Raw genomic sequence first — 17011 nt, 5'->3', positions numbered from 1 at the left:
TAAATGGTTGTGAAAAAGTTGAAAAAACTGTTAATTTTCTATGTTATTCTTATGAACAATAAGTAAACTGTTGTAGTTTGCTTGCTTAGGCCTATACTGTAGTTTGATAAAAATGTATTTCATAATAAGCTATCAACATTTTACTAAGAAACACCCTTTATTAGGCCTACCTTCCCAGTAACAGAAAACCTAAGTACTCATCAAACTAATTTTTAATTTTTTAGGATTTTTTGAGAGGATAGCAGGCTTACCTGAATGGGAAAGAGTCCAAACTGGCACAAGAAACACAAAACAAAACTTTACACTATATACATTGTATACACTATATACATTGTTGTGAAACAAAGAACATTATCTACCAACTACAGTGTAACAAATGTGAGGCACAGTATGTAGGCCTATCCACCAATAGCCTCAGAACCAGGATGAATGGCCATAGACAAGATGTATCTACTGGATACAAAGACAAACCAGTTGTACAACATGCCCAGAGCCACAACAACCCTAGTTTCAATGACTGCTATACAACCAAAATAGTCAAATCACTGCCTCCTCAATGTAACCAGTCACAACTGAGAAGATGGGAATTGTCTAACCAATGGTTTACTAAGTCTAGACAACCCCCAAACCTAAACCTAAGATACTACCTTTCATCTAACCCACTTCACTTCAACATCCAACCCAACTAGCAGGCTTACATATTTATTCATATATATAGTGCATATAAGATAAACTGAAACTGTGTTTTTTGAATTCATACTATTGGCAACACTGACTCAACAACTCACTGGCCACCATTTTGGAAATCTAGAAAACTCTCTCTTCCTTAGTTTAAAAATGCTGTCAGTGACAGTGAAATATTCTAATGTTTTGTGTATATAGTGTAAAGTTTTGTTTTGTGTTTCCTATGCCAGTTTGGACTCTTTCCCATTCAGGTAAGCCTGCTATCCTCTCAAAAAATCCTAAAAAATCTAGGCCCTTGTGCTCTATTCTACACCTTTAATTTTTAATTTTAACTGAGATTCATTCAACTACGATTTATTTGGCTATTTCAAAGTCTATTGTTTAAAACTGAGGCAAGAAAACATGAAATATATCAACTTACGTCTTCCTGTGTCTCCGAACATCAGACGATATGTGGTTCCTAACAAACTGGTCAACGTGTCGTAGCAGAAGTGAAAGAATACTGTGGCTATGTATCTTATGAAGCTCCAACTGCTAACAGGCAAAGAAACGTGTGTAGTTTCTCATACACATTATCAATAAATAATCGCAGTGCAGTTTTACTTTAGGTATATTCTTTACAGTAAATTAATCTACAACCACACTACGATCCCAATCCAGCAATTGTGCCTATAGACAAACTATTGTAACCCTAAACACTGTAAAAATAAATGTATGATATTTCGATTTTAACAATAAGATACCCTTGTTTTAACAAAGCACTAATTTATGCTGTTGATAATTTTATCATTGCGGGCTTTTAATAAGTACAATAATTAGGCCTCATTGGAATTCAAACCGTTTTGGAATAGGTAGCGAAAATTCAGAAATAAATGGTATAAAATTAGGACTTGTACAGGGTGTACCTCAAAGAGTTAAAGTTGTTTGATTTTATCTTCATCAACGCATCAAATGTTTTGAAAATTAACATAATTTATAAAGTAGGTTTAGAAAAAAATATTGTGAACATTTCAGCTTCCTAACATTTGTAGGGACAACATCTTTTCTGATTTTCTTCCTATAGGTAAAAAGCCTTCCTTGAGTTAGGCAATTACCTGTGTTGTAGACAATTTTCGATTGCCTACACAGAATCAACTACCTAATAACCCAACAATAAAAAAGTGGATAAATTTTTTGTTAAAAACTTGTAGTTTGAAAAAGTGTGTCTAATTGTTTCTGTAATGTTACAAAGAACAATATCTCACGCACAATTCTTCACACTTTTTCTCCAACAATGACCCATTGACGAAGACTTACAAAGTGTAGCTCGTCACCGCATTTTGCCTTAAGATAGTCGTACTGCTAACCCACTAACTCTCTTGTATTACGTCGCATCCAACCTACAAGCGCTAGTGTCGTCGTGTGCTTATAGTGGCAATCAATCCGTACGACCAACGGTATCATTGTAGCTCAGTTGGCTAAGCAGTTGATGGGTGTTGCACTGACAAGTGTTGCGTATCTACATTTGCGGGTTTGAATCCTGTACATGTGCAGTTAGAGATGAACGAGATTGGATTTTTAGTTCGAGACAAGACAAGATTTTTTATTTCTCATAAAAATTTGAGACGAGATCGAGACATACGATAACATTCCCTTCTCATACATAACAGGAAAAGCATGTTCGATATGTTTTATGACTAAAACATTAATGAAATAAGAACGTCTTCGCAAACGAAACGCAACTACAACGCGCTCCTGTATTGCGGATAAGTAATTGCATTGACTTTCTGCAGGCGTTTAAATTTTTTTTCTCGTCTTGAAAAAATCTTGATAAAAAAAATCCTGTCTTGTAGATCGAGATTTAAAATTTCCTGAAATTTTGAGACTTGTCTTTAATCCTTATGTGCAATCGATATTAAGCTCACTAACCAGTGGCTAAGCTTAAGTGGAGGGCCCACCTTAAATAAACTAAGTCTGGCTTGGATGGAAGTTCAGATTTAATAAGGACTAGTTTACACGTTGCTCGGAGTTATTTCAAAACGAATAACAGTCATATGTACAATGAGTTTCAACTCAAAGATTACAGGTGTGTAACTCAGACCATGTTTATCTTCGTTATTGATAAACCTAAAGCATTCCGGCCGGTTTTCTCCTTCTCAAAATGCCTCGCTGTACAGGCAACACAGGTCACTGATAGAGGGCCAATTGAGAACAAAAAGTCGTTTTGGGGTAGTGTTAGGTGAGTTAAGCCTTTTACGCACCACTGTTCTGTAGCTGCGGTCGTTATCACGATTACGCCTCTTGTCTATGTTTCGTTGTCGTCGCGTCGGAGGCATTTAAAAGAAAAAATACCCCCGCCGCAGCAAACCTGCCGTCAAAGCGAATTTCCATTTGGTCGAATTGATTTTCAATTGATCTATTTAAATAACATTAGGTTTAACGAGTACCTAGGTTTGCTGCTACAAGGAAACTAATAAAGTAGTGTGTTTTTAGTAAAATATTGATAGCTTACTATAAAATAAATAAATTTGCCAAGTTTGATCAAAATATATCCATAAACAAGCAAACTACAACATTTTACAATATTCTCCATAAGAATAACATGGGAATTTTAAATTTACAATTTTTTTAGTTTTCTCCGTAACCAATAACCGTACAAAAACACTTTGATATACTGAATTGTTTGTTTTTTTAAGCTCTTTAAGAAGGTTTAGAGAAAAATTGGGAAATTTTGTGTTTTGAGGGTAAAAAGTGAGAAAAACCAATTTTTACCCCATAAAACCCCCCATAAAACCCTGTTCCCATGGACCGATCATGCTGGATCGCGAACTCATTCAAGTTTATCCCGCCTTACACCTTCAAACCAAATTTCATAAAAATCTGATAAAAATTACTCAAGTTATCGTGTTCACGGACACATATATATATATATAAATCTATATATATATACCTATATATATATATATATATATATATATATATATATATATATATATATATATATATATACATATATAAAAATTTGAACGAATGGTGTTTTTGGCCTCTGGGGACATTAAAATGAAAAAGTAAATCGGTCCCGGGCCTAAGTCTTACCATGAGACCTACGGTAATAGCTACTTCCCTATAGGGAAATTCGCTAAATACTTCCCTATAGGGAAATTCGCTACAACAAATAAACAAATTATAGCTACAGGAAACAACGATAAATGCACGAATTTCAGTTACAATCATGCTAACTCCATCCGCCATAGAGACACAAAACAACGATAAATAAAGAAAGTTAAGATAAACCATATTAACACGATCCGTCTTGGGGTTTATGTTTACACAAACTCAAATAGTAAATAAATGTACTCAGTACGTTTCATTGAATTGAAAAATAATAACAGCAATTAAATTATACAGCTGATCAAAATGTAAACAATTATGTTCTCCATAAGGATAACATGGGAACTTTAACAGCAACTGGGGCAAAGCCCAAGGGATTTTTTCAAAAATGTAAGGCCAGTTTGAAAATCTACGCGACACCCTCTTTCCAATGAGATGTCAATGAATAAAATCGGTTAAGAAATGGCGGAGGAGTTCAACCGACCAAATTTCATGTCGCGTATTAATTATATAGATTGCACACATCACCAGTTTTGCTAATTTTTATATCAATATATATTTAAATTTTGGTATATTTTTTTTAATTTTGGTTAAAAATGGACATGTAATGATGTAACACTTATGATAAAAGGCTTAAAAGGACATAATATAAAAAAATATGCCGATGTCATTGGATGTAAAATCATTCCTCAATCTTCAGTTTAAACAAAAAAATGTAAGGCAAGTATTTATAGCTAAAATAGATATTCTTCAAACAGCTATAGGCCTACAACAACTACCGTAGTGTTAAAACTGCAACACACCAAACGAATCAGGAAGCCAGTTGGTAAAATGTTCAAAATGCTATTTAGTGCCTACAGTCTACACACATTAGATAGATGGTATTTTCACAAAATATTTTAAAATCCCGCTTTATAAATTGTGTAAAGATTCAAAACTTTTGGTGCATAAATGGGGGAAGTAATATAAAATCAAATGTCTAAACCTCTTTGTGGAACACCCTGTAGGCTACACGAGGGTATGATAACCCTGTCACATGTATTGATGATACTAACTTGTTGCCAGGGTTGTATCCGGCCGGAGGTGTGTGAAACACATGTTGCGCCACAGAGTCACTGACGACGTTAGGTGGAGCGTGGTCGCTGGAGAACATCGTAGGCCGACCCTCTCTGATGTTCAGCTGATCTTGCACCGCTACTTCCAGATCCCAATGGTGTCTCTGGAGCACATCTCTACATAACGTCACGTTCTCTATTCCCGTCAAGTCCTGTCAAAACATTACTACATAGTCACCATCACCTAATATAAAACACACGACCCATACAAAAATGACATTTCTACAAAAGACTTGGCCAAGTAGTCTGAACATGAGGTGCATTAGTTGATGATTTTAAGTTATAGCTATCAGTTAATCCTATTTTTACGATTTACAATTCACTTTTGATAAGCTCATGTATTCTCGTTTTGAAATTCAATTAAACATTAAACAAAATTATAACCTAGATTTCACTGACTTTATTCTATAAGTTACCCAGTTCCTGCCTGCCAGTGACTAGTGGTGCTATAGTATAATTTGGTATAAATTAACTAATTCAAAATTACAAGTCTCATTTAACTCACAAATAATTACCGGTAAGTAAAAGTTTATCCTTCTTTGTTCAACGTTTCGATTCCATTGAGCATAAAGTCGAATATAAACAAGAGTGTTTGCTCTCCAACAGTCTACATAAGGACTCGTCCAAACCGCCATATTAACTTACCAACCGCTCAATAAGTTAGACGTTAAATCGTAATTTTAAATTTAGTTTTAGGCCTAAAGACACTTAGGAGTCTTTCCGACCAAAACTAATTGTAAATTTTGGATTCACCTACAACCCAGGGAATAACTTAATTTGGTAAATTGCCTTTGGAAATTGGAGAAACTAATCTTGACCTGACAACAGAACTTTATGTCTGTTGAGAGGTATTCACAAAGGTGACACGCGGAATTGTGAGATGTTGCACTACTTTTTATTGACCTCCTTAAACTTCTATATAAAACCATTTTTAGACGAACAAATTTAGGATAAAAAAAAACAATCTTATTAACTTAAGTTTAACTTAGTTTTTTTTATATAGTTTTTATTTACCAACAGTACCTACCTAGACTATATTATAAGGTCAAGTGGGGGTAAGTGTACGCCCCAAATCACATTGTAGGCTACAACTTTGACCACAGATTGAAAAAAAAGCATGTATGCTACACAATGTATGCATGGTGCTATACAAGTCAAATTTGCTGAACTTATTCTTTGGAATGTTTTGTATATGTGGTTTTTTATTTTGTAAAAAATATGAATTTTGTGTTTTTGAGAATTTGTTTGTAAAATTATGTTTGGGGTGTAAGTTAGGTACACTTCCCCCTTGATCTGGGGTAAGTGTACACCCCCCCCCCCTTATGGTAGCTTTCCACTGCATATTACTTAATGTTGGGACAAGTAGATTGTAGAGGGGAAAATTAGCTTTCTTTTGATCTTTTATTTGTCGAAATATCTCAAACGGTTCAGAAGTTATACACTTTTTTGTGAACCTCCGGAAGGGAAAATGGAAACCCCAGCTTTATTAGAAATTGTAAAGAAAATAAATACCCCTGCCGCAGCAAACCTGCTGACTAAGCGAATTTCCATTTTCTTGAATTGATTTTCAATTAAATGTATTTAATTAACATTAGGTTTTATGAGTAGGCTACCTAGGCTTGCTGCTACAGGTAGGGTACAAAGTGTGTTTTTTAGTAATATATTATTAACTTAGGATAAAACAAATAAATTTACCAAGTAAGAAATGACCATTTCAAAAATGCAAGCATTTTTGAAATCGTAGTCTCGTTGTTTAAGCCAATGTTCCAATAGTGATAAAACGTTGTAGATCTTACATAAATAAACAACCCGGCCAACTATAACCTATACTTTACCTTACTAATCTAACCTAACTTCAAAACACTTAATGCAGCCACGAACCCGCATAATCCCCGTCTCCCCTTCCCCACATGCCTAAATAAAGTATTTCCAAGGTTATTTTACATAGTCTACAACTAGGGGTCTCAACCCCGGGATCTCGGCCGATTTTTGATACCTAGAAATCCCGGGACTGGTGTCTTTTAATCCCGGGATTAACGGGATTGCAAAAAACCTATGTTTATATTGATTTTTTGTGAATTTTAGGACTTTTACTTACGGAAAATTAATAAAAATAGTCCAATAACACTTAAAACACATATACTCTTTATTTTTAGGACGATTATATGAAATGGTACCTATAATTAATGATCTTTTTGATTGGAAAATTTAATTATTGTATTGGATCGAAGGCCTGGGATTGAGACCCCTATCTACAACCCAGTTGTAGGCTATGATGAGAATTATTACTCTTTGTCTTGCTGACTCATAACCAGTGGCCAATAGCGAAGCGTCAACAACACAAGTGACGTGGCATTGGCCAATAGCGACGCGACAACAAACCTAATGACGTGGCATTGCCACATCGACATATGTTTAGGTTGGTACTTGCCCTGTATTTATCCCTGATATGTGCATAAAATACCTGAAATGGGAATATTATCCCCAGTAATTTTGATTTGTATCCCGTTTTATGTATTTTATCCCACATAATTAAAAAAATCCCATATTTGTTGTACAAATTACCCATCTTCCCATGAAATTACCCTTTTGTCTCAATTTTATGTGACTTTTTCCCCCCCACCCAAAACCCCGAATTCCCACTCTGTCCCCTAGAGAGTAGGAATTATTGCTGATAAAAATTACCCTGTTGTCTCGATGTTTTAGCGATTTAAATAATTAGCCTGTTGTCTCGATGTTTTAGCGAGTTAAATTAGCCAGTTGTCTCGATGTTTAAGCGAGTTTTCTCCCCACCCAAAACCCCGAATTCCCACTCTCTCCCCTAGGGGGTGAGGAATTATTGCTGTTATAAAACCGATTGTGTAGTTATTAAAATAAGCCTCAGCGACAAAAAAGTTATTTAAGCGAGTTGTAGTATTGATGTCAAAGAACAGTTTAAGAACGTTTTTAAGTGCGTTTTAGGTGAGTTGTGGAAACTGAATAATAACCGTATTGTGTTTGTTAGACTTGACCTTAAGGTAAAATTAAATTTGCGGTAATTATTGCAACGAACGTGACCATGGGAACCTATATAGACTTATATATCACCAGAAACTAGATTTTTTGCTGAAAATAACAGTGCACAAATTTTTCCGCGCCCACAAATATTAACGGAGTAACGGCTGTTTTAAGTTTTATTTACCTTTGTAAGTCTACTGACTAGTCTATTTTAATTGACAATATTTCCTCGCCAGAAACTTTGTATAACTATTAAATTTATGTAAATTGTAAGTGATTTTAAGTAAATATTAGACTCACACTAAGAATCAATAGGTTAATTAACGCGAACTTATTAATTTCAGCATAAAGAACGTTCGGGAAACAAGATAGCTAAACTGTACGCAGCTAAGTGAAATGGTTCAGTGGCGACTGGCGGTGGCGTTGGCGGCATGATGGATTTGACAAAATCCAGTTCCAAGTTCCAGTAATCCAATCCACTCTACAAAATAGGCCAACATTGTTACTTTAACGATGTAGATTTTATGCCCTTTTGAATCCTTATACTTAGAATAAGGATTTTTGGTATTTTCCTGTTAAAGGGAACATTCATTATTATCGATGTTTTTTCTCGATATATCGATATTAACAAATTGAATATATCAGCTGACAAACTACGATAAATAAATATTGTTTAGAATCAACAAACAATAATTTAAAAAAATATTGAAATACTGTTCTAAACTAACCTAACAAAACTAACCAAACTTGCTGTAACATTTAAAAACTCCGCTTAATATTCTCCAATCGCCTTTTCTGTTATCAAACGGATTTTTTAAATGGTACAGCAAGTTCGGTTGGTTATGTTAGGTTAGCTTAGAACAGTTTCATTTCTTAATCCATATAATAGACTATATTTTAGCCTAAAGATCAGCTATCAATTTGTAATGTATCGTAAAGGAAAACAAAATATCGATATATCGAGAAAAAATCATCGATAATAATGAATGTTCCCTTTAACAATAAAGTACTGGATTTTTACGTAGGCATACTTCTAAAGCCTAACAACTAGGCCTACTAATAAACATACACTAACAAACAATGGTAGACTTCTCATTTCATTCTAAAATCTGAAGTTTTTTCCATGTCTAGTTCATGTAGGTGACAGTTCAGCGCTAGTGTCATAACACTTTGTTAAATATTATCAGAGAGTACTAAAGTATTATTAAAAATATTAGTAATGAACTGTGCTTTACATTTGGTAATATAACCAGGGGGAAGAGTGATTGTGTTATTGACTTAAATAACACGTTGATTAGACTATGAATACATCTTATATATTAAAAAAATTTGGTTTTTCTTTTCCGAGTTCGTTTGGCTCTTCTACCCGACCGATTTTCATGATTGAGGTCTCAAATTGAAGGTATGCACGCTCAGATTTGCCATCAAGCATCGGCATATATTTATCTATAATCCTACTCGGCTTATACGTAAAAGAAATTTGCTCCCCATGTTATTCTTATGGGAGTTAAATTTGGTTTATCTTTGCCGAGTTCGTTTGGCTCTTCTACCCGACCGATTTTCATGATTGAGGTCTCAAATTGAAGGTATGCACGCTCAGATTTGCCATCAAGCATCGGCATATATTTATCTATAATCCTACTCGGCTTATACGTAAAAGAAATTTGCTCCCCATGTTATTCTTATGGGAGTTAAATTTGGTTTATCTTTGCCGAGTTCGATTGGCTCTTCTACCCGACCGATTTTCATGATTGAGGTCTCAAATTGAAGGTATACACGCACAGATTTGCCATCAAGCATCGGAATATAGTTATCTATAATTCCACGCGATTTCTACGTAAAAGAAATTTGCTCCCCATGTTATTCTTATGGGAGTTAAATTTGGTTTATCTTTGCCGAGTTCGATTGGCTCTTCTACCCGACCAATTTTCATGATTGAGGTCTCAAATTGAAGGTATGCACGCACAGATTTGCCATCAAGCATCGGAATATAGTTATCTATAATCCTACTCGGCTTATACGTAAAAGAAATTTGCTCCCCATGTTATTCTTATGGGTGTTAAATTTGGTTTATCTTTGCCGAGTTCGATTGGCTCTTCTACCCGACCGATTTTCATGATTGAGGTCTCAAATTGAGGGTATGCACGCACAGATTTGCCATCAAGCATCGGGATATATTTATCTATAATCCTACTCGGCTTATAAGTAAAAGAAATTTGCTCCCCATGTTATTCTTATGGGAGTTAAATTTGGTTTATCTTTGCCGAGTTCGATTGGCTCTTCTACCCGACCGATTTTCATGATTGAGGTCTCAAATTGAAGTTATGCACGCACAGATTTGCCATCAAGCATCGGCATAAATGTATCTATAATCCCACGCGGATTATACGTAAACGAAATTTGTTCCCCATGTATTTCTTATAGGAGTTAAATTTGGGGTTTCTTTGCCGAGTTCGTTTGGCTCTTCTACCCGACCGATTTTCATGATTAAGGTCTCGAATTGAAGGTATGCACGTACAGATTTGCCATCACGCATCGGCATCAATGTATCTATAATTCCACGCGATTTCTACGTAAACGAAATTTGCTCCCCATGTATTTCTTATGGGAGTTAAATTTTGTTTCTCTTTGCCGAGTTCGTTTGGCTCATCTACCCGACCGATTTTCATGATTGAGGTCTCGAATTGAAGGTATGCACGCACAGATTTTCCATTAAGCATCGGCAAATATTTATCTATAACCCCACTTGGTTTATACGTATAAAAAATTTCCTCTCCACGTATTTCTTATAGAAGTTAAATTTTGTTTCTCTTTTCCGAGTTCGTTTGGCTCTTCTAACCGACCGATTTTCAAGATTGAGGTCTCAAATTGAGGGTATGTACGCACAGATGTCCCATCAAGTATTGGAATATATGTAGCTACAGTCCAAACCCGGATTATACGTAAAATAAATTTGCTCTATTGGTAGTTAAATTTAGTTTTTCATTTCCCAGTTCGTTTGGCTCTTCTACTCGACCAATTTTCATGGTTGAATTTTCAAATCTAAGTTATGCATGTCCAGTTCATGGTTGAATTTTCAAATTGAAGTTATGCATGTCCAGATTTCACAACAAGCATCGGTTTAAGATACAATATACAAAATACAAAAAAAAAATAAAAAATACAAGGTTAAACCCGTCGAAATCAACAGGTACTGTTGAGGTAATTCTATTTTGGAACCATTTGGTTTGTTTGTGATTCAGCACTATGCCAATCTTAATAATCATAATTAATTACACAAATGATGCCGGAATTTTACCGAAGGTTCTTATATGAAAATAAATAGGATAACGTAATTAGAATTGAGTATAGATATAAACTTTCGTTTTTTCGTTTCGTTTAGTTTTTTGTTTTGTTTTTGTCTAAATAATCTACTTTTATTTGGGCTATCGGTATAATATCGGGCTATACTTTTATTCGGGTGGAGGGTATGTTGAGTTGAGCTGACTCTGAACTTTAGTTTCAAAACATTTTCCAATATCTTATCTCAGACAAAATTTGTGATTCCTTCAAAAAATATTTACATCTGTCTTTCGAACATATGATTGAATATTTATTTAATTCCGATAAGGAGTTTACATTTTAAACGCATTTTTGTTTTGTTTACTAACACGTTTACGATTTTATCTGTGGCATTTATGATGAAATTTCGAACAGCATTGAGATGACTGGTTTGCCTTCTCACAAATTAGTCTTAAAGGAAGGTGCCATTGTGATGTTATTAAGAAATTTAAACTACACAGCAGGTCTGCTAAACGGAACAAGACTTATTGTCAAGAAAATGTATGAAAACAGTTTAGACTTAGAAATCATAACTGGCACAAATATTGGACAACGTGCACTATTACCCCGCATTGATCTCTCTCCATCAGATTCTACAGTACCATTTTCTTTCAAACGAAGACAATTCCCCATAAAGGTTGCGTTCTGCATGACCATCAACAAGGCGCAGGGCCAAACGATTGATCGAGTTGGTGTGTACTTGCCTAAACCAGTATTTAGTCACGGTCAGTTGTACGTCGCCTTATCGAGAGGGAAATCTTTCGATACTGTAAAAGTAGAAACTAAATCAAAAGGTGGACGAACAGCAAACATTGTTTGGAAGGAAGTATTATAAAAGTCGTAATATTAATAAAGATTACCAGATGGAGTGAACTACTCCTGAGAATATGCGTACATGCAATTCTACCGACAGAGATGTCTATTTTACAAGAAATATTGTTGTTAATAAAACATTCTTAATAAAGCCTCATTCACGCTGTGTTACATATGAGTTAACAAATGTACGTGCTTTCTCTGTAGGTGCTTTTAGGAAGTGTGTGGATATTGTTCTGGATTAATTGATTTTCAAAACGGAAAAAATACATCGGGACGATTTTCTCTGTGTTATATGGAATGTGTTATACTTTAATTTGGTCATAAGAAGGCGAAATTAATCCAGCAGCCCTATAAGAGTTTAATTAAAGTTGTACCGCCCTTATTAAGTTTAGTATTTAATTTTTTTATTATTAATTTCAATGCTGCGGAGCAGCACGGGTCATCTAGTATTATTATTAAAATTAAACTATTCTAAACTAACCTAACCAAACCAAACTTGCTGTAGCATAAAATATAAGTATGATGACAGAAAAGGCATGTGTAGAAGGCAAGTCGGGCTTATGCGGATTCGTGACTGTATTAAGTGTTTTGAAGTTAGGTTAGATTAGGAAGGTAAAGTGTAGGTTATAGTGTACTGAGTTGATAATTTATATTACACACAGGCAGTTATTGTGCAATTAAAATAGTGTGTTAAACACGACGAAATAACAATTTCAAAAATGCTGCAAGCATTTAATAAATAATATCATTCTGAAATAAGTTATTCAGTGCCGTGTTGTTTGTTAGATGTTTGTAGCACATGTACTTTAAATGACTTGATTGACTTATTTTTATTCTCTTCTCTTCAATTTCGTATTTTCATTTTCATTTCAGGTTCAGTATAGTTCTACAAGTAACAGTTAGTCCGTTCCGTAATTCCGTAATCCGCAATGCGTCAAGCAGTAGCAGACTAGAATAGAAGGTATATATAACTTAAAGGAAATCAAAACGACAAATTATCTTAACTTAAGTTACCTTAGTCAATATTCGTGGCCTCGGAGACATTTTTGCACTGTTATTTCCTGGTAAAAAGTGAGTCTTCTACGTTAATTACTTACAATAGGCTTATAAATAGGTTAGGTCAAAAAAACGAAGTACCGGTAAATAAAACTTAAAACAGCTGTAACTCCGTTAACCCTCCAAGCGTCAAGCAAAAACGCCTTGGCGTTAAGCTGTTTTTTACTGATTTGCAGGATTTCATTTAACATAATCTACAGCCTATTTAAATGTCAGAAACTATGATGTTTTGTATATCATTTTGTTCACAGGTTCATGGGCTACAATAATATAGGTGTTATTTGCAATAAAAAATATATATATAAAATGATAGACAAAAAATCAAAATATAAAAATCTAAAAAAACTTTTAGCTTTGCGCTAAGTTCAAATAAAATATTTCTAGGCCTACAACTATTTGAAGATAGCCACATTGTCTGAAATTTTATGTAGATTACAAATATATAGGCCTAACTTACACATTATTACCGAATAGTAACAAAAAGTTATAGGTGTAAAAGTGATTTTCTGCGCCATGTTTATGGTCAGAATCTGATAATAGGCTAATATAGGCAAGTCTGAATCTAATGTTGGAGGTTCATTTATTTCTAAATTACTGTCTATGTCCACTTCATCAGGATCATCTAACTCATCACTACTCTCAAATAAACAATCACGAATGTCACTACTTATCCATATTTAGGAATTAACACGACATCTAAAACACTTGGATTTCTTTGGGCCATCACCAGCATCCTTCAGACGTGATGTCCAGAGGCTGCTCTACTGACACCTCTCCGCTATCTATCAGTGTTGGTTATTTCGTGGTGCCTCTAAAGGGCCACATGCTGGGTGCCGGGAAGAGCTGATTCGTGTCAAGTGATGGGATTTGTGCTCTTGGAGTTCCTTGGTGGTGCCTTTAGAGGGCCACACGCTCAACAGTGTTAAGTGATGAAATGTCTTGTTGTCAGCATTCTATCAAAAGGTTTTTCTCCCTCCAGATCCATCCTTTTGTTATATAGTTTTGTTTTTATGTTACGTTAGCTTTTTCACAGTTTATTATATTGTTATCTATTGCCATAGTCTATTATTGTTATGTATAGTAAATTTATTAATGTTAATTATTCACAATGTTAGTCATTTTGATGATTACTGATTGTTATTGATGTTAATTATTCACACTTATTGTTATTGTAGTTAATTATTTACACTGTTTCTTGTTATTGTCATTGATGTTTATTATTCACACTTTGTCTTGTTATTGTTATTGATGTTAATTATTTACACTGTTTCTTGTTATTGTTATTGATGTTATTTATTTACACTGTTTCTTGTTATTGTTACTTTTTTTCACAATGTTGTAACTGTTGCAATTTCACTCAAACTGTCCACCACCACCACCAAACTTCTTACTCATTTATTGATGTTTTCTATTGTATTATATCTTGTTGCATGTAAATCTTGTCTGATGTATTGTTTTGTAAAATGGCGATTGCCGTCGGAATGAATAAATAAATAAAAAATCCACCATTTACAAGTGTTAGTAAACAAGCAACTGTCAACGTCAACAAATAAAACATTGACAAAGTTTACAGCTGCGCTACGATCACTACATACAGTTTAGTGGCTCGAGACAGACATTGGTAGAAAGCCCAACTTCTACCGTAAACGGTGATACCAATATAAATCAGGTCCCATTGCGTCGAATTGGATTTAGAACGAATTGAACGAAACACCGTGTGTTCGTCTACGCGTAGATGCTCGACGCCCCACAGGGGGTTTTGTTCGTCTACGCGTAGACTCTCGACGCTCGGAGGGTTAATATTTGAGCTCGGAAAAAATTGTTGCACTATTATTTTCAGCTAAAAATCTAGTTTCTAGTTATATATCAATCTATATAGGTTCCCATGGTCACGTTCGTCACAATAAATACCAAATTTGCTAAAATATTAATAGGCCCAGGCCATAATAGGCCTATCGAACAGAGGAAGGGTACAGTTTCTTAACTGGGCTATGTTAATATCGATCGAAACTATTGAATTGAAAATATTGATTAATAATCGATATTTCTAAATATATCTAGGCCTAAGATAAAATTAAACTATCATAACCTAACCTAACCAACCAAACTTGCTGATGGTGAAAAAAACGCATGAAGGTTTACTAATCGAATCGATAGTTTCAATAGATATTAGCATAGCCCAGTTAAGAAACTGTACCTACCCACAGAAAACATACTACTATAACCCAGAATGCCAATCGCATAGTAAAAACCATTAAGCGTTTTGAGAGAGCTTTGCCTGTCAATCCGTAGGCAGCGCCACCAGCATTGCTATGCTGAGTGCATGGCAACGCTGGTGGCGCTGCCTACGGATTGACAGGCAAAGCTCTCTCAAAACACTTAATGCTTTTTATCATGCGGTTGGCATTCTGGGTTATAGTAGTATGTTTTCTGTGACCTACCCCAGAGGAATGTAAAATTACAGATGTCGGCCTAACTTAGGCTATGATTTTTTGTTTATGATGGTAAGTTAAGAACTAAATCGAATCACCATAATACAACTAACTTAACATGTGGGAAAGTAAGGTCATTTTCTAAAGAGTAAATTAGGCCTATTTCAATCTCAAGCGAAGGCTAGGCCTATCTAATTTAGCTCTTTAAAAGTTAGTAAGAGGTAAGAAGAATTAATATATTCCTAGCCTACTTAACTTAGGCTACAGGAGAAAAAATGTGGTGAAGATGGGGCCTAATCATGGATTTTACAACGATTAATTGAAGGCTTCATTCAACAATTTCTGGGCCCATGTGGGGCCTAGGGCCTACCCTACTAGCATAGATAAAACATACTCCTTGAGGAAGTACTAGGCCTAGGTACTGTACATAGGCTAGATCAAGACCAAGTCACATACCCTACACTATTTACGATTACCTACCTGAAACTGTAAGACTTTTTCCGTTTGTTCTTCGGTTAAATTCATTTCAAGGTTATCCATTTTATTTTATTTCTTCTACAGACCAGGTTATATGCATCCAAAACAAAACAATGCCAATTTCTTGTGAGTGATTACTAATTTTTAAAGAAAACAGAATAAAGGTTTAAAAGTGGTACGTTCACTAGACTAAGTTAGATGGATAACATTAATTTATTTAACTTCCTTAACACTGCAGACGATTTTACAAAGTTCATAAAATTCTCAAAACGTGACAAAATTTGCTATTGGCAGTAATCAGAGACATAATTTTACCGTGAAACATTTTCGTTCGTCTTCGCCTTTCAGTGAGTGACAGTGAATGTGATGATTCGATGATTCTGATTCTGATTTCAGAGTTCTGTTCTGAGTTTTGTCTATGGTTCTGCTGACTGAAAAAAAACTGAAATCAGTGAAAACGAAAACATCATGTTTTTACTGGTCCAAAATGAGTGGTTTCATATCGTCTGCTTGGACTATAGTAGACTTAGATTGAGTATTTCTTGGAGTCTTGGAGCAATGGAATGGGACAATGCAGCATTGATTAAGTTTCAAAGAAAATTGTATATTGGTTGAGTTACGTTAATGGTTGTCGACAGTCTGGGACCAACTTGTCAATAAATAGATGGATAGATTAGTCGGTTGCCCGTTTGAGTTCAAATTTTCGGCATTATGTTCTGATAGTAAAGACCTTTAATTTGATGTACATGTTTGATGTTTGATGTACTATGCTTCTATTTAAGATTTCCTTCTGACTCCTTGCGGGACGTCCCCATGATATGACAGAAAATTTATATTTCCTAAAAAAGTAGATTTTTAGGAGTGGTGTTGATGTACCTACCAAATCTTATTGATTTATCTGTTGTCGTTTAGAAAATATTTAACTGTCTTTGGACTTTATTACCACCCTGTATATAAATAATACTTAGAAATTACTTTATTGTTTTTGTGCAAAATTTCAAGTTTGAGTGAATGTATCTGTTT

At 34.7% G+C, this 17011-nt stretch overlaps 1 protein-coding gene across 3 annotated transcripts in view; it reads right to left on the bottom strand.

Annotated features, from left to right (window-relative positions):
• LOC128990857 (FAS-associated factor 2-like) overlaps window positions 1-16332 on the bottom strand; it is a 32375-nt gene extending 16043 nt beyond the window's left edge. For 2 of the 3 annotated variants that reach the window (XM_054413478.1, XM_054413479.1), the window contains exons 1-3: window positions 15992-16332; window positions 4830-5041; window positions 1106-1218 (exon numbers count right to left, since the gene is read on the bottom strand). In XM_054413478.1, coding sequence (XP_054269453.1) covers window positions 1106-1218; window positions 4830-5041; window positions 15992-16051 — 385 coding nt within the window. In that variant the 5' untranslated portion in view covers window positions 16052-16332. The remainder of the gene's footprint in view (window positions 1-1105; window positions 1219-4829; window positions 5042-15991) is intronic. The other variant, XM_054413480.1, reaches the window with a different exon arrangement.
• Window positions 16333-17011: the final 679 nt, after the last annotated feature.

This window comes from Macrosteles quadrilineatus, unplaced genomic scaffold (genome assembly GCF_028750875.1).
Source record: "Macrosteles quadrilineatus isolate MER2022 unplaced genomic scaffold, UCM_ALF_1.0 Scaffold_3__2_contigs__length_128488019, whole genome shotgun sequence".
In the NCBI taxonomy this organism is placed as follows: Eukaryota; Metazoa; Arthropoda; class Insecta; order Hemiptera; family Cicadellidae; genus Macrosteles; species Macrosteles quadrilineatus.
This window is presented reverse-complemented; position numbering and strand designations above follow the sequence as displayed.